Source organism: Mya arenaria, chromosome 8 (genome assembly GCF_026914265.1).
Source record: "Mya arenaria isolate MELC-2E11 chromosome 8, ASM2691426v1".
Classification (NCBI taxonomy): domain Eukaryota; kingdom Metazoa; phylum Mollusca; class Bivalvia; order Myida; family Myidae; genus Mya; species Mya arenaria.
The window spans coordinates 51,523,498-51,542,197 of NC_069129.1; the positions used below are offsets into that span (position 1 = coordinate 51,523,498).

Here is an 18,700-nt window from a genome sequence, read left to right on the forward strand (position 1 = left end):
CGCACGTTTTAGCCGTAACCAATCTGAGAACCTGCTGAAGCGTTTAGAGTCAAAAGATTTTTTCGCTTCGATGTTGGTGGCTAAGGTTTGCACTCTGATTTCTGGATCCTGGTCTGGATCAAGCAACTCAAAGCTCGAGTGTTGCTTACAGTGTCCCTCCGAGACGGTTGGCCCTTTCAGCCAGGCGCTTTTTGCTAGGTCTGTTGCTGAAACTCCTCTGGTGCCAATGTCTGCAGGAGGTGTGTTGGTACGTAGTACCACTGCTCTGGCGATGAGTGAGACAGAATCTTCTGTACCCGGTTAGAAACATACGTGTAAAAGCGTCTTGTTTTGTTGCCTATATAGCCTAGCACAACCTTGCTGTCCGAATAATATTTGATTTGAGTGAAATCTATGTCAATGTTTGTCAGTACCGTGCAAGCAACTTCGATACCTAACACAGCGGCACATAATTCTAATCTAGGAATGGTGTGACCACTGCGGGGTGCCACCTTTGTCTTGCCCAAAACAAAACTGGTCTGGTGCTGGGAACTATCGTGGGATGAGATAATGTAAGCTACGGCGGCTATCACCCTTTCTGACGCATCGTTGTACACATGTAGTTCCTTGGTAGCCTCACTTGACGACTGTGTGCAGTGACGAGGGATTTCTAACATATTCAAACTACTAAGAGAGGAGCACCAGTCTTGCCATACAGTGATTTTATCTTCTGGTAGGGAATCATCCCATTCCTGGTTTACAGACACTAAATCTTGCAAGAGTAACTTCCCTGTAATCACAACAGGCGCCACAAAACCCACAGGGTCATAAACACTATTTATTGTAGACAAAATGCCACGGCGTGTGAACGGTTTCACATCTTTGGATACTTGAAATGTGAAAGTGTCATTCTTTATATTCCAGCAGAGTCCTAGGCTGTGTTGTAATGGAATCTCACTGCAGGAAAGGTCTATATCTGTTAGATTTCTGGCTAAATCTTCACGGGGTAAAGCATTCAACACATTCATACTGTTCGAGGCAATCTTGTGAAGGCGCAAATTACCATTTTTCATCAAAGCTGACTGTGTGCCAACAATCAAGGTGACTGCCTGTTCTTCTGTAGGAACAGATGTGAGGCCATCATCTACGTAGAAATTGTTCATGATGAAGTCTGTCACGTCCAAGCCGAACTCGCCAGAACTAATCAAAGCTGTCTTGCGCAAACCATATGCTGCAACCGCGGGTGATGGACGGTTTCCGAAGACATGTACTTTCATCCTATACTCGATCAATTTCTTGTTTGTATCATTGTCCTGATACCATAAGAATCTGAGGAAGTTTCTATGTTCTTCATTCACATGAAAACAGTAGAACATCTGTTGGATATCAGCTGTCACTGCTATTGGTTCCTTCCGAAATCGTAACAACACACCAAGAAGGTTGTTTGTGAGATCTGGTCCAGACATAAGGACATCATTCAATGACAAATCTTGAAAGTTTGCCGAGGAATCAAACACGACGCGGATCTGGTCAACTTTTTTCGGATGATACACACCGAATATAGGTAAATACCAACATTCTTCGTTGGGTTTCAGTTCTGGTGCTACTTCGGCATGTCCATTTTCAAGGATTTTGCTCATAAATTCAACGAAATGTTGTTTCTTTGCTGGGTTCTTTTTCAGGCTCACATGCAATAATTTGGCGCGCCGTTCTGCCAAAACCTTGTTGTTGGGTAAACGCGGCCTATTAGACTTGAATGGTAACGGAGCTGTCCAGTTGCCAGCTGGACCACGAACGAAGTTTTCATTCATCAAGCTGATGAATTCTCTATCTTCCACTGAGAGACCTGGCTTATCATCGTCTTTTGTTTTCCTGAAGATTTCACAATCCTGGCTAAGTGGATTATATTCTTCTTTACAAAGGAAACTGTTTGTACAGGGAGATAACACAGTGTTTCTACCTTCACTAGAGATGCACGTTTTGTTCACAGTTAATGTGAGATTGTCTACCTGAATGTTTCTACTTCCTAAGCACGCTTCACCCACAATTACCCAGCCTAGTGCTAATTTCTGAGCATAATGTGTGTCTTTAGGTCCTATTCTCTGGTCGTGAACTACATGAGCTTCTATCAAGTCCCTACCAATTAAGATCTGAATGTCAATATCATTGTTGACCTGCGGTATTTCGCGTTCAATGTTATTCAAATGATCATAGCATGCGGCTATTTCTGGCGTAGGGATTTCATTTCTGTTGTTTGGTATATTCTTACATTCTAACACTGACGGGAGTTCAAATTCTTTGTCGCCAAGAAGGTTTGATATCATAAGGCTAGAAACTTTTCGACCACATGTCACTTTGGTGCCACTACAAGAATTCACAGAATACTCAATTATTTCACTATCTTCTAGATTCAAAGTGTCTAATAAGCTTGGACTAACTAATGTACGATTGGACTGGTCGTCTATTATTGCGTAAGCATTTACTTTGTTGTCTTTGTTTCCTTTATCATAAATGAAAACTGGCACAATTTTAGCGCACGACTTTCCAGGAAATTTCGTAGATCCACATACTTGAGTGCATGAGTTGTTCACTGTTTCAGTTGGCACCGTTCTCTCCCCGCCATGACGGCTTTCGATATGCATGGCGGTATTATGTGACTTTCCACATTCTTCACACTTAATGTTCTCTTTACAATCTTTTGACTGATGGCTATTCCCAAAACACTTAAAACAAAGGCCTCCTTTCTTCAGTAGTGTCCGTTTGTCTGTGAACGATTTTGCCTTAAATTGTCTACATTGGCCGAGCGAATGTGACTTTCCCGGATGGAGGGCACAATTTGCATTTTCTGAAGACTTTTCAACATCTGTTTTTCTAGCGTGAACTACAGATCTTATTGGTTCCATTTTTCCACTTATTTTTGTCACAAATTGTTTTGATTCAGCTGGGAGCTGGAAACTTGGATCATTTCGAATCCTTGACTGTTTCTGAATGAATTCAACCAACAACGAGAATGGTGGATGAGCAAGACCATGTGATTCCTTGTAGTTGCTTGCAATATTCACCCACTTTTCTAGCATGAAATTTGGCATTTTGCCCAATATTGGTGTGATTCCAACACTTGAATCAAAGTACGAAAGAGCGACTTCATATTTTTCATTTCCCTTGAGTGTTTGTATTTCCATCAAAATGTCACCGAGTTCATATAGCTTACTATAGTCTCTTTGTGTAATTTTCGGGAATGCTTGTAATTTTGCTGTTAGAGCCGAGAATACGCTTTCTACTGTTCCGTATCTTTCGTGTAGACGTTGCCATAATAGTTTAACGGCTTTTGCTGCATTGTCCACACATGATGATTTAAGACTAATGGCATGTTTCCTAGATTCAGTGCCAAGCCATTTAAAAAGCAAGTTTAATGTTTCTGAAGCAGACAAGTCCATTTCTTTCACTACATTAGTAAAAGTACCCTTCCAAGCTTGGTAATTTTCTGATTTGTCACTAAACTGAATTAATCTTGATAAAGTCAAGTCCTTCTTTAACAAAAACTTTGTGATGTCCTGCATTTGGTTCACATTATCACTAATTGTTAGTTTTGCATGTTGGGTGTGATCGTTATGCTTCTCCGCAGACATGTTCACAAATTCAAACACTCTTTGGGCTTTTTGTTCAACTGGCACATGTAATGACTGTGAATTTCTTTCATCATCACTGTTTTCTAAGGCATCCACCTCTGCCTGTAACTCTGCAGCAATTTGTTCCTCTTTCAAAAGGTTCAATTGAATTTCAATGTCTTATTTCTCTCTTGCAGCAGCGGCTTCTGCGACAAGTCTTTTTTCTTCTAATATTGAATGTTCTTTCATGAGCTCCGCTTCCTTTACCGCATACTGTAAGCGAGCTTTAGCAGCGGCCGCTTTAGCCCTACTAGATGTACTGGTGCGACTTTTACGTGAGTGACACTGTAGCGGTGAAAATACTCCACTGGTTGATTGGAGCTTCTTTATGAGTGAGTCTCTGAATGTTTGTATTTCAGTCTCTCTTGATTTACTGATTGATTTTTCCTCTTCAAGTTTCTGAATGGAAAGGTCACTTCTTGTTTCTCTCAAAAAGTCCAAATACTTCTGAAGTACAAGGCGATATGAATTAACTTTTGAATTAAGTACTGTTTCAATAGCTAGAAGTGATTCATACGAACATTCCTCAATACTTGCACTTATAGTGTCCTTCACTGCTTCCCACTCAGTTTTCAATGAAGATGCGTATTTCTGATTCACTTGCTAGAATTCCTCCATTGCTTTGAAGGTAAGTGATCGGATCCTCAGTTGAGTCCTGTCTGAATGGTCCATGTTAGTCTAGTCTTCTTACTATAACTGCCTCAATGTTGTCTAATAAACAAATAACAGCCATGTAAACCATACCATCTTTATTGGTGTCAAATCGGTAAGAAGCTGAAAACAGACAATAGTTCTCATATACATAGTGTTCCTTACAATATGTACTTGAATATTTTAACAAAATCTAAGTTAACTTAAAGAATTGCCATAAAAACACATTTGGTACGAACAGGTCATAGTCCGAAAGCGTACAAAAATTAATCGAGGAATTTCCATATAAAAACGAATTATTACAAACTGACACTTTGCTGAATTGTAAACTATACATTTATCTATCAAAATACACCAAAAATATGATAAAACTTACACTGTGCGGACTCTAAATGGACATTCAACATAAAAATCTTCTTTAACATGTGCGAAAACGTTTTTCTTACGAATGAAAAATGAAACCAAAGATAAGACAACTACCACAAAGTGAAATTACCGGCAAGACAAAACAGTTCGCATAAAATGCGAATATACAGTTCCATGACATTAAGTGCATGAGACGATCAACAATGACTTCAAGCATGCTTAAAACATATTTATTGTCAAAAATAAGATTTAATTTCCAAACTTCGAGCCACATTGTTTATACCGGAAGCCGCCATTTTGATTGAATTTATTGAAACCCATGCTAAACCGATCGATATACAGTATAAAAAACACTACGCATCGGTAACTTCCCTTTACAAAAACACGAAAACTAGCGTAAAAAAATTATACTTGATTATTTTTAGCCTTTAAATAAATTACTACCTGAGAAAAATCTGCTTGGCGATCAAAATGGAGATGCGGGCGCACAAAAAAAATAAAAATATATTTTTTACATTTTCAAAAAAAAAAAAAAGCGGTAAATCCGCGGAACGAAATATCAATTTGGTGTGGCCTTATCTCTGAAAACATGTTGCAATCTGAAACAGAATTATTCAGCAATCGGAGTTAAAATCTACGAATATTAAGACTTATAGGAAAGGCTGTCGAATATATTCGACAAAACATATTAGTGTGAACCTTCTTCAAACATTATATTAATTTTGAATTAAGTACAACTGAATTTATTTGTGAAAAATAAAGATGCGATATCTAATTCCATGTGTTTTGTGTGTGCAAGCTTTTTTCTGTGTACAAACATCGGGCATCACTGATTCAATGTATCACATTTTGTCATCGAAGATTGATACGATGAATTTGGAAATGGTTCTAATGAGGGACGAACAATTGCAAACTAAACAAGAACTACGTCAAGCGAAAGCTGAGATTGAAAAACTAAAAGAACACCAGGTGCGTATTTCTTGTGTGCATATAACATGACTATTTTTCTTTATGTCTGATCATTTTTAGTGTACAGTTGTTAATATAGATGATATATTATTTGATTTCTCCAACAATGGAGAGCATTTCATATCTATAACATATAATACAGGAGAATACAGTTGATTTATAATCATAACATAGAAAAGAATAGGGAAATGATATGCATGACATCAATTTCAAGGTACATTACAATACAAAAGATGGGAAATAAATGTCCCTACACTAAACATGGTCCTGCATTTTAGATAGAATTATGACAATGATAAAGGAGTGATATTTATAAGTAAAGTAAACACAGTGAAATAAGAGGGTATGTTTACACACATTGTACATGCAATTACATATGCGGTACAAAAATGAGACAGTGGCTTGCTCAGAAAATGTAAATATCGTAGTACCGTCTTGAAAATATGTACTCGACTGTGGTCGCTGAGCGTAAAAGATCGGAAACCGGACATCATTTCTAATACTTTTTCTGAATAATGCATTTGACGAAATTCGTCATACTTTTTGGCTGTGAACAATAAACTTAATTTTCACCAAAGGCACTGCCTAATAGTATCGTTCGAACGACAAAATAACAAAATATGTTCTGAAATGAAATAAGTTTGATCAGAACATAGTGTGCACTTAGTAACGTAGGGTCTGCTTAAAATTTTACTTAGAGTTAGAGCCACCGTCCTGCAATATTTGAGTTGCTCGCGATATTTTTGTCTAAGCCTTATTTAATGCATGGTGATATAGACAGAAAACCACGCAAATTGTCTTCACTCAATAGCCTTAATTAACATTCTGCGTTAGCAACTTCGTAAACAGATTTCTTAACTCTGTTTTTCCAAGTACACATTTCTGGAAACGTGCCATTTTCTAGATATTGGTTTACATAAACCAAAATATTGTATTTGCATAATATTTGGGAAAAATCCTATTATTTGACTTGAATTCTCAAGGAAATTCAAGAAGTCTGTATATAAATATTCGTTTAACGGTTTTCGCGGGCTCCAGTTTGCAAAGTTGTCCGAAGAATAAAAGTTTTTATTTTGTCTATTATATAGTTGCACTTTTGTAGAAAACATTTCAAAAACGAATAAAAGAAATTTGAAAGGGTAAAAAAGATGTGGAGAACTCTTTTCCTTTTAGGCCAGTCATGTATAGAACGTCAGGGCTCCCAAAGGAAATGAATTGCTCTTATAACTACCTCGAGTTTCGAACGCTATCCGCACATGGGTTGGGGTTGGACTAATGTTCAATTTCCAAATATTTCTTTATAATCTATAAATAAAATAAAATGAGAATAATGATTTGTTTCACTGAGTATATATTATCCTTTGCCTTAAGTACTACGAGCAATTCTTTCCAAAGATTTGAATTCGCAAACTTAAGTAAAATAATTATACTAATGATATATAACATTTTTATACCAACAACACGTTACTATACTATTCTAAAATTCCCTTGTGCATAATACTGCTTACCACTTTGATGTTTAGGACGTATACTGTTATTTTCCTTAATTTATACTCTTGAAAGAACTAACCATTTAACAGTGGTATGTAAACTAGCGAAACAGTGCGCGTGTGGACTTGCCGTACATCCGGGGAAACTAGTTGGTGGTATCATTGTATACAGTGCTCTAATCCACCTTACTTGTTTATAATTATCTGCATGATTATAATCAGAAACGGCTCTGTAAATATTTCACCAATATGTGACCTATTAAAACTATGTGTTTATACTTTCGGGTCACCTGTTCATATTAATGTTTGGTTTTGTTATGTATGTTTAAAATTCATGTCGGAAAATAACTCAATGAGCTAACGATCTTTGTTATCATATACCCGACTTTAAATAAAGATTATTGTATCTCTAATCTTGTATCTCTTAAACGGTAATGTAATTTATTACACTCTGAACACTACCAAAACACCGTGTATGTAAAATCAACGAAGTACAAACTCCAGTCGAACCCCGTTGACTCAAACTCACAGGGACGGGCAAAAATACATCGAATTTCGGAGCCAAACCGGAACTGTTACATTTAGTAGAAACAAATCGGTCATTTTCATTCATTTCGAGCCAACGTGGAAATCGGGCCAAGCGAGTTCAGGCCAACCGGATTCGACTGTATATAAAATAAAAACGTTATAAAATTTAATTGAAAGTAAATATTTACAAACGTCAGTATAAACAAAACAGTTAAAATGGCTAACATTTTTTTTAGAAAACATTTTGTCGAAAAAATGGTGTATATATTTGGTTGGTTTTATACATTGTGGCCAGAGTATGAATGTGTTTCCTTAATCAAAAGCCAAAATAATTTCAAATGATGCCCAATATACCAGGCGTCGACATTCAGCTTTACAATCCAAATATGACAAGCATATCTTTAAGATGAACATATTGCTTTAATCAATTTACATGTTTTCACAGAGCCAAGACGTGCCAAACACCACAGCTGGAGAAGGTCTGTCTGACGCACAGGTGAACGAAAGCAAAAGTCGTGTCATGAATTTCCTTCAAAAGGCATTCCAGAGTGAGAAAGCGCACACGAAACAAACTCTTGATCAAATGAAAACTGATGTAGCTCTAATAAGATCGCATTTAAACACCCTGGTGGCATCAGTGGAAACACTCAATGAAACACAAGTAAACCTTCTAAGTGAGGTTTTTAAAGTAGGGAGGGACGTTGAGCATGATATGAAGAAATTGAATGACGCATTGGTAAGGTCAGTAAAACAAGCGTTAGCATATTTTATGAATAGAGGAAATAAGGAACAAATTGCTTTCTGTTTCAGAAGAACAACTTGAAAAGGCGTGATATATTTTTGGCTTACTGGTAAAATTTCAAAAAGAAATAAACATTTCATAACACAATTCAATTCAGGATAAAGAAGAAATAGAGTTCTTCATGACTGAATATCATTGATAGAAAACGCAGTTATTCCTCAATTGTTGAGAATTTGTATCGTACGCAACCTCTTCAGAGTTTGCCAATAGATTACACGCGTATACTGATTTTCCTTCAATTTTTTTAAAGTTTCTTGTATTTGCTTCTATATTTATTTCACATTGTATCTTGTGTTTCCAGAATGCACCCAAGATTGGAATGGCTTGATACAAGCTTTTCTTCTCTTAATGTCACTCAGCGTCAGACTGTCAATCGCGTGATACTACTGGACAAGGAAGTGAACTTTCTAAAATCCAGCTTGGTCAACGTCAACACCGCACTTGAACAACAACTGACGAATTTAATAGAAACTGTCTCAGAAATGAACACTTCACTGAAGGAGAAATGTCAGTCTGGGGAATTTGGACCTCACCTATTTAATCCGGCCCCGTCTTACCCAGTGACTTTGACCATCAACTTCCTACCAGCCTTCAAGAGCAAGCCGGCTATCGTTTATGGACTAAAGGTCTTGGACTCTGCTCACAATACAAATGTCCGTGTAAGCGGGACAATTGCGGAGATGACCAATGCATATTTTAAGTTTACGATCTCGACATGGGCCAGTACTGTTATGTATGGCGCCAAATTCTCGTGGATGGCTTGTCCAAAAACAAACATATAACTTGATGAATGTGGTGTACACTTATCGGTTTGTATTTTTGACGGTGTTTGTACGCGTACATATACTTGTATATGAACTTCAATGTTTCGACAAATGAATAGCTGTATATACAGTTTTTGTTTAATTCATTGTTTGAGTTTATGATAATTATCTGTCTAATCAGATTTCAATTAAATTTGTGTATAGGACTACAGGCTTATTTCATGTGTTTCCGATGTGGATGGAAAACGCCGCCGACATCATAAACGGGAGCCGTAGACTATGCTTGCCTTCTTTTTCAAGTTTTAATTGCTCTGAACTTGGATCGTTCTTGGAACGTTAAAATAGACTGCATGACATTCAGCACTTCGAAAATAATAATAATAAAAAAAACTAGAATCGTATTTGGAACCAATGGAGAAGCTGACATTCCAAATAAAACATTTCTGTTAATTTTAGATAATACTTACTTATAACAGGCATTTCAACCTACCGTTTTACGACTCACATTCATTTAACGCGTGCGGTATTTTATATCCAATATGTCTTTAAAGCTGATGCATAGTCGGTTACACTCATGGTGAGGCAAATACCAAAACTAATTTCATCTTAATGTTTACACCAGGATTATATGCTAGAAGAATTTGAATATATAATGGGATCGATAGCATTACAAGTCGATATTTACGACCATTACTTATTTTGATTGTAGTATTGTGTAACCAGGGATGTCATGGTCAAAAACATTTTATAACCACTTTCTCTCTGCAAATCAAATGCAAATACTTCAGCAAATTCCGCACAATGTGTTTGCTTGTACTGAACTGATCATTTCAGCACGTGAATACCTTTACATAGGATAAGATTCGGTGTAAAAGTGAACGTCTCATGGACGTATTTGATGATTGATATTACTTATGTCTACTCATATTTTTTGTTAAAGTAATCTCGCATATGGGTCTCAAATTATTGGTAAATAAATCTTGATACCTCGACATTTTGATTTAACGAACTTATTGACGGTCCAATATTTTAGTGAATACGATGATGCTTTACCTAAGTTATATATCACTCTGAGTGGTATAGGGAATTTTTCCGACAACAATGGATTCATCGCCACCAACGGTGCATCCAGTGTGATTATTTTGAAAAAAAAACTAGGATGACATCGATTACGCTGCTAACGTCATTCCAATGCATCCGGCGTGCGCCGGGTCTGCGTTAGTGACCTTGTTCAGAGCACTGTAACTTTTGCGACATACGTACTATTTTCATGAAATTGTCAGTGTTTGTAGCGGATACTATCCGCATCTTGTTAATGTATATTTTGATGCATAAATATTAAACCATACTGGTTATGTGAGGACAATCCTGTTTATTTTGGATCATTCCTCGTACAGATGTGAATATCCTTTTTATAATTTGTATGTCAAAGGATTGCTTAATTTGCTTTTACCCTTTGTACATCAACTTTATAGTAATAAAAATAATACAACAAACACGGGCATAAGTAAATGCCATACTGGTTTGAAAGAAATAGGGATAAATTTGCTCCAAAAAAGTTATTAAAGAAATTGAAAATAACACATCTTACAAGAATTTGATCAAAATGTTAGGTGCCATAAACCACTGTACCAGCCTGTGACGTCGCCACAATAGGTCCAAAGACATTGATGAGAAAGAGTAGTTTCTTGTACAAAGTTACATGTACATTTATCAGTACACATCAGCGTCGAGTTAAGGATATCTTGATCCAAAATGGTATAGTAGATTAGAGAAGTCAACCAGAGCGTTGTTTTGAGTTTTGTCAAATTTTGAACAGGAATACAATAGGTTGGAAGATGAGTACCACCTGTCATGGTGGTGGTGGTGGTGGTGGTGATGCTGCCGTTGCTTCTGTTGCTGCTGCTTCTGTTGCTGCTGCTGCTGCTGCTGCTGCTGATGATGATGATGATGATGATGATGATGATGATGATGATGATGATGATGATGATGATGATGATAACACGAATCTTATCTTGTTAACCTGTTATTTTGTTTTTTATTGAGTGGTTTCGCAAACCATAACTACACAAACTGTTAGTGTTGTACTACATGAAAAGCTATAAGGTGGCGGTTCTGGGCACTTTCAAGCCTGTTTTTGGTCTAATGATCTAATCAAAAATGTTTTGCGAATATTAACTTGATAGCTAAATATTATCACAAAACTTATCTGGTAAACATGAACCATTTCGCGAACGTAATCATGTTTTCTTATGGCAGTAATATGCCACCATTGTTCTGCCATATTTAACCCTAATAACTAACTAACCACGTTTCCCCACTAGGTATCTACAATAATGCTATTAATGCTTTTACTCCGGAATAGTCGCCATTTACCCACCACCGTAAATTTATTGTTAAATGCATAGATATGTATGGTGTTTCCATTTGTATCTGTTTAACTGTAAAACGCGGTAAAATGAAAAAAAACGTATCGGACTTGATTTGAGTTGAGGAAAGAACACGTGCAAATTAAACAAAAAAAAAGTTAACCGAAAACAGTGATTTAAACATAATTACCAATACGCATTGATCTTTTAGGTGTATAAATTAACTCAAAAACACTATCGCCATAAACGATTGTTTGTAACAAGGTTCTTGAACTTTTCACTAACATTCATATTTTTCGGAGAAAATAGGTCATGACAAAAATGTTGGAAAACAACCAATATAAACATTTAAAATGTAAGTAGTTTGGACATTTTCACAAGGGTAATGTTTTAAAATTAAAGCAGTAACTGTTTGTAAGTATATCCATGATGACAACAAAATTTCAATAACAATAAAGTGTCTTAGACATCCTCTTACTGTTCATATAAATTTACATTTAAAGAATAATAGTTTCTTTGAGTGTTGAATATCTCATCCGGTTAGGATTCAAAATGGGTATGTTTCAGAGCCTTGAATTTTACATATGGGAAATACTTTGCGTGCTGTAAGATTTTTGCTGAAAAGTCAGCAATAAAAAAGGATTGATCTTTTTGGTAAATAAAAACACTTAAAAATGCAATGACATATTTTTCGTTACCATAAGAAATAATAATAATTTTAAACATGGCTCTCAATGGTGTGAAAGACGCATATATAGACTTTTGAAAAACGGGTGTCGACTTCTTACCTAATATTTTATCTAATTTAAATCTTAATAACTGTTATTTATTTTTAATGATTGACTCGTCATTTTAGAGCATAGTTTACAGACAGAAAAGATCCCTCTTAAGAGATACCCAGGTTCCTTAACGTACACCAGTATATAGCACCGTATCACGGGATATATTTAACGTCCCTCCAAGAATTACTACCTGTTGTTAAGATCTTTGTACTGATACTGTTATTGCTAACACGTGCGTTATTTGCGATAACTTTTTATAAAACCACACGCTCTTTTATGATTCAAAAGATTATTACAAAAACAAAAATCATACGAAAGTGCTGACTTTTTTTAACAAAAAAACATTACTTGCCAGGGGTTATTCTTTGCATCTCAAAAGCAATCCTTGGGTTTCAACAGCGAAACTAACTTTAAATATATACCATCCAGCAAAAGAATTCGGTGGCATATTTTTTCCGCCAAAAAACAATAGTCTTGTTAAAAATAGAGATGGAAATAAAGGACTGTGGCATTAGATTTTCTCCTAGGTGGCTTAGCGTCTATCAAAATTTAGACGGTTCGTTACTCCTTTAATGGAGTTGTGGACGTGTTGGCTCTTTGACTTGTATTCGTACTGTAGTGGTTTCTTGCCACTTCATGGGTGTCCTGACTTGGCCCTTTTTTATCGTGACCTTTTTCATCACTATTGCTTTATTACTTTTGTTAAAGTGACACTCTTATTTAAAATCAATACATACACATGTATAACAAACATTAATCTTGACTGATAAACCTTTAACTACTTACTAAATAATGTATTTATGGAAAATATTGTTTACTTATAACAATATTGTAAACGTGTATTTAATAGCAGAGACTGCAAAATAATGTATTAAATGATTGGCGAATGCTAAACGATTTACTGTGGTTTACTATAGTCTCATAAGGTAAAAATAGCGTGTTTTATGCCGATTTCTTTCAAATTAAACTCGTATCTTTCATAAGCACCATTGTTCTAGACATTTATTTATCCTTAAGTTTTGGGAAAATTGAAACAGTATTATTAATTGTGGTAAATCTTATTTTGGAGTAAGAAGCTACTTCAAACGTCTTACAAGTGCTTCAAAGAGGGATGATAAAACTGTAAATCGTCAAATAACTGTTTAAATTCCAACCACGGCCGTTCAAGGGCCTTATATCGGCCATATCCATGTCCACTCATGGCGCTTGATCACTGTCCAGCTGTCCAGTTTCCGACTGCCACTTGACACGCGGCCGCAACCTATAGGGTATAAAAACCCGGCTCGCAAGTCAGCACCATATCTTTGGACTTCTAGTGACCATGGCTGTTCTAAAACTGACTGTCTTCGCTGTACTGATTGGTGAGATTTTATTGTTTCATTTTAAATTTGAATTCAAATGTATATAAATATTTGATAAATCGGTTGTTTTATAGCGTGAACAGATGATAATTAAGAAATATTACACACCACTGAGGGTCATATGACATTATAAGGACTAGCCAGCCGAGGTCCATTCACCTTCGGGGGCTGACTGACCGGTCCTTATAATGCCATATGGCCCGAAGTGGTGTTTTATATTTCTTATATTATACCGAACATTTTTCATTACCATTTAATAGTTTTAAAGCGATTTAAATGTGTTTTATTGAACAAAGCTAATAATGTTTACTTGCGACAAGTTTTCACCGTTGTGAAAATAGCAAGCCGCACTAACCCGTTGTATGACGTCAGCAGTCCATATAACATTTTTTGCCGAGGTCCGGACCGGCCAAAAATATATTATGGACCGCTGACGTCATTAAACTGGATTTTCATCAAAATACAGTGATATAGCCCGCTCTCAGTTCCAAATCAAACGTCAGCGCGCATAGGGTCGGGACACAATATCAACGACGTAATTTCCGAAATGAAGTAAATTTCGAATACAGTTCGGCGCTTTTTAAAACAAAACTACAATAAACTGTCATTTCATACTATCTTAAGGCACATAAAAGGAAAAATGTTCATTCAGTGTCAATTCGCAATTTATTTCACCTCGTGACCACCAAAAGTAAATATTTCCCTCGTGGCTATTCCACTCATGAAATAAATCCTTTGGTGCTCACTCGGTGAAATATATTACGATCTTACACTGAAACAAACAATTTTACTCTATATATTTTACATTATCTGTATTTTTTGTATAAAGAGCAAATAGATCATATTGTTCGTTCATAATATACATTTCATTAGGCCAATGCTTTTTTTAATTCTTACAGAGAGAACTTATATGTATTTTGGGTAGCAATATAAATGCACTTTTACCAAAATAAATTATATCTTTCTTTGCCCACCTAATACAGGAGCGGCGCTGGGTTCCACTCTGTACGTGAGCCGCCCTCTCTCCAAAGACGGTCCGTCGGGCGGATCGCGGATAATCAATGGGGTGGACGCTACCCCGGGAGAGTTCCCACACCAGGTTACACTCCTGAATAACGGCTACCACTCGTGTGGTGGATCCGTCATCGCCAACGACTGGGTCCTCACCGCCGCCCACTGCGTCGACGGACAGTGAGTAGATACCACATACATCATCATTAAAGGAAGTGTCTCAATCATTCATGTTTAAAATAGTCACAGTAGTCTACAGTCATAATATGCACCAGTAAAAGACAGTTATATTACTTTGTTTCTTTATGAGAAATAAAGGCGTGGATATTTAGGGGGAGGGGAGGGGGTTGTAAACATGCGTGGGTGTGATGCCATATTGATTGGTAATATCTTATATCCGGTGTGTTTTACAGGACGCTGTCCTCTCTGGCCGTTGTGGTGGACCTCCACGACTTCAGCAACCCCGGCAGCAGCTACATCTGGTTCGATATCGCACAGATCATCATGGTAAGACATACGTGTCCTGGTGTCAATTAAAATGAAATTTAAACTTTCGAATCATGGAAGCTTATGATTGTTGTTTGAATTTTATGGCATGCAAAGCTATTGTTTTTTCCAACTTGGCAAAAACTCGTTCATTGTAGTATTGCCACTCTGGCTCTCTCATCGTAATGTTGGCACATCTTGTTCTCTCATCGTAGTATTTGAACGCTTTCTCATTGTTCTATTGGCACACTTTATTATAGCATCGTAGAATTGCAACTATTGTTCTCTCACCGCAGTATTTGAACGCTTTTCTCATTGTTCTATTGGCACACTTTATTATATCATCATAGTATTGCAACTATTGTTTTCTCATCGTAGTATTTACACATTTTATTCTCTCAGCGTATAAACTTTGTTCCGTCGTAGAGTCTTTGGATGCTTAAACATTACTGAATCTTCGTTTTTTTAATTTGATAATTTTAACGCTTGTGAAATGTATATATAGGAACATAAAATGCAATCGTAAGCATACACACAGAGATTATTTGAAACATTTTCTTCTTCTAGCATAACAATTACAACAAGGGGCCCGGTGGTTTCCCTAACGATGTGGCTCTGCTGCGTCTGTCCAGATCCACACAGCCGGATATCACGAAAAACATCATCGAGTTGGCACCGGAAGGGACGTCGTTCGCCGGCGATAGATGCACAATTTCCGGTTGGGGCACCACAGGTATCAACTCATGGATGCTTAGTAACGTCGGGCTTGAGAACGTTGATTTGTTTGTTACCATTCCCACAATGTTATTACAAACTCGCCAATTGCGCAGGGATTTCTGTATTATATTTGCCGTCTTCATTTGAAATGCGTTCTATCAAAAGCCTTGTTTTTGCTAAAACACATGGTATAAGAAATAATTTTATTCGGAGTAGTGATAGTAGTGTAAATGATTCATTCACTACATTGTATAATAAATTACAATTTCTATTCAAAATATTTGACTAAACGTGTTAGCTGTCCGTTCTCCACAGAGACCGGAAACGGCGCTGTCGTTCTGATGAAAGCTGACGTCGACGTCCTCACGAAGACGCAATGCGCGGTGTACTGGGGCTCCAGCATCCTCGACCAGCACGTGTGTATCTGGGGTCAGGACACCGCTCAAGGATCTGGCTCATGCAACGTAAGCTTTCCTTTAAATTCCACTTTCCCACCGGATTAAATAACATTGCCTTCGTCGTTCTTGTAGCAGCACTCTCTCAGACAATGTCATGAAACGGGTATTCAGAAGGGTTTTTCCCTTTTATATTGTATATAAATGGTTTTATCTTGGGCTTTGTTCGCGCTGGAGATTAAAATTAGCTGTCTAACTGATCAACCTTTCAATACTTCTTTTGCAGCAGTATCCAAATATTAAAATAATAATAAGTGTTTAAAACACTGTGTTTACAGCGTGTTTCATAGTCGGTAAGGGTGGTAAACCAATTTCCCTCACCATCGTATTATACCCATTCGGTGAGCACGTTCCGTTATACTATCATTTTTCTTCATTGACCATATTGTGGGTGCTTTGAACTTTAAGATATGTCGAATACGACACAATATATAATAATCTAGAGTTTTATGGTGATTTTTAAAATGTAATCTTAGGATTATATCACATACATTATTAAAAAGGAACAGCTTAAATAAATAAATGAATACAAACTCGTCTTTATTATGCTCTATACTCACTCTTGGTATGTAATGCTCTACTGTATTGTAGGGTGACAGCGGCGGCCCGCTCGTCTGCCGGGGTTTCCTGGCCGGTGTCACATCATGGGGACGCAGCGGGTGTCACGACAACGGTTTCGTCACATCCCCCAGCATCTACGCGAGCGTAAGCCACTTCCGGTCCTGGGTAAACAGCAACTGCGGCGGCTGCCTCTAGTTGAATTGTGTTCTTGTTATTTCGAATTTGAAATAAAAATCTACGCATTCACCTCAGTCTGTTATTTGGAACCCATAAACGAAGTGCAATAGTTACAGACTATATGTATCTTATTCGTCTTCCGAATACAGATGACAAACGCTTACATTGATTCATATAAGTAAAAGACGGTATTCTTGTACGGTTAACATGGTTACCTTGTACGGTTAACATGGTTATCTTGTATGGTTAACATGGTTATCATGTATGGTTAACATGGTTATCATGTATGGTTAACATGGTTATCTTGTATGGTTAACATGGTTATCTCGTATGGTTAACATGGTTATCTTGTATGGTTAACATTGTTGCGTTGTTGGTTTAGTTCTTACAACAACATGCGGAATGGGTTAGATTCATAAGATCTCAAATGGAGTTACATGTTTATTCATTCATCCCAAAGCATCAAATGAAATACAATACTACAGGCATGGCTTTATATGAAACATAGTACTCAGTATGAATAACTACAATAAAGAAATATGCTGTAGTATATCAAGAATTGTGTCCCTTCGATACATGTACATTAAGAATGCAACAAGCATGGTTATCTCGTATGGTTAACATGGTTATCTCGTATGGTTAACATGGTTATCTTGTATGATTAACATGGTTTTCTTGTATGATTAACATGGTTGGCTTGTGAGGTTAACATGGTTATCTTGTATTGTTAACATGGTTATCTTGCATGGTTAACATATGTATCTTGTATGGTTAACATATGTATCTTGTATGATTAACATGGGTATCTTGTATGGTTTACATGGTTATCTTTCATGGTTAACATATGAATCTTGTATGATTAACATCGGTATCTTGTATGGTAAACATGGTTATCTTGTATGGTAAACATGGTTATCTTGTGTGATTCACATGGGTATTTTGTATGGTTAACATGGTTATCTTTTATGATTAACATGGTTATCTTGTGTGGTTAACATGGTTATATTGTATGGTTAACATGGTTATCTTGTATGGGGTAAAAAATGGGGTAATATGTATGGCTTCCAAACACGTGCCATTGAGAATTGATACAAATCTCCATTCAAATCAACGCTTTCTGCCACTCATACATTTCAAGGTATTTTAACGTATGATCTTAGGGACAGAAATAAAGGGTAATTAAAATTTAACACTGTTTTATTCATGTCGTCATTTCAACCTGGGGCCGTTATTTGTCTAGACTCAGATTTAGGAAAAAAACACTTTTATTAGATTCTTAAAAGTCAATGAAATGAGGTCTGAACTTGTTCGTTTTGCACCAGTCAAATGTAACCACGACCCAAAGGTCTGGGGGTATACCGGGTATAGCGGGCAAAATGGGCCGTGTTTTTACCTTCCATGTGGCCGCGCAGTGTCGAGTGAATGCGGTGGTTTTGTTTTCGCGCCAAAACTATCGGGGAATGGGCCTTACCTCGGTATCCCGGGGTGCGGGGGTATTTGGCGGGGATTTTACCACAGTTTGTCCCCGAAGAGCGCTGATTTCACCCGTGATTGGCTAGACCGA

The 18,700-nt window shown here is 36.9% G+C and overlaps 3 protein-coding genes across 3 annotated transcripts; 2 read left to right on the plus strand and 1 right to left on the minus strand.

Annotated features, from left to right (window-relative positions):
- Positions 1-173: 173 nt before the first annotated feature.
- LOC128244701 (uncharacterized) lies at positions 174-4,835 on the minus strand. The gene is made up of 2 exons (XM_052962743.1): positions 4,675-4,835; positions 174-4,421 (listed from the first exon to the last, which is right to left on the minus strand). The coding sequence occupies exon 2, from the start codon at positions 3,606-3,608 to the stop codon at positions 195-197; it is 3,414 nt and encodes a 1,137-aa protein (XP_052818703.1). The 5' UTR covers positions 3,609-4,421; positions 4,675-4,835; the 3' UTR covers positions 174-194.
- A 423-nt stretch (positions 4,836-5,258) lies between these two features.
- LOC128242621 (uncharacterized) lies at positions 5,259-9,423 on the plus strand. Its single transcript, XM_052959839.1, has 3 exons — positions 5,259-5,633; positions 8,097-8,392; positions 8,755-9,423. Exons 1-3 carry the CDS (start codon positions 5,427-5,429, stop codon positions 9,233-9,235), a joined length of 984 nt encoding a protein of 327 aa, XP_052815799.1. The 5' UTR covers positions 5,259-5,426; the 3' UTR covers positions 9,236-9,423.
- Positions 9,424-13,689: 4,266 nt separating this feature from the next.
- LOC128244344 (chymotrypsin-1-like) lies at positions 13,690-17,154 on the plus strand. Its single transcript, XM_052962359.1, has 6 exons — positions 13,690-13,729; positions 14,713-14,920; positions 15,154-15,247; positions 15,794-15,959; positions 16,259-16,407; positions 16,990-17,154. The coding sequence occupies exons 1-6, from the start codon at positions 13,690-13,692 to the stop codon at positions 17,152-17,154; spliced, it is 822 nt and encodes a 273-aa protein (XP_052818319.1).
- Positions 17,155-18,700: the final 1,546 nt, after the last annotated feature.

Coding starts and splice junctions, on each gene's coding strand:
- LOC128244701 (XM_052962743.1), bottom strand. CDS start 3,608: ATGTCTGCGGAGAAGCATAACGATCACACCCAACATGCAAAACTAACA.
- LOC128242621 (XM_052959839.1), top strand. CDS start 5,427: ATGCGATATCTAATTCCATGTGTTTTGTGTGTGCAAGCTTTTTTCTGT. Junction 5,634..8,096: donor AAAAACTAAAAGAACACCAG/GTGCGTATTTCT, acceptor ATGTTTTCACAG/AGCCAAGACGTGCCAAACAC. Junction 8,393..8,754: donor TTGAATGACGCATTGGTAAG/GTCAGTAAAACA, acceptor TTGTGTTTCCAG/AATGCACCCAAGATTGGAAT.
- LOC128244344 (XM_052962359.1), top strand. CDS start 13,690: ATGGCTGTTCTAAAACTGACTGTCTTCGCTGTACTGATTG. Junction 14,921..15,153: donor GCCCACTGCGTCGACGGACA/GTGAGTAGATAC, acceptor TGTGTTTTACAG/GACGCTGTCCTCTCTGGCCG. Junction 15,248..15,793: donor ATATCGCACAGATCATCATG/GTAAGACATACG, acceptor TTCTTCTTCTAG/CATAACAATTACAACAAGGG.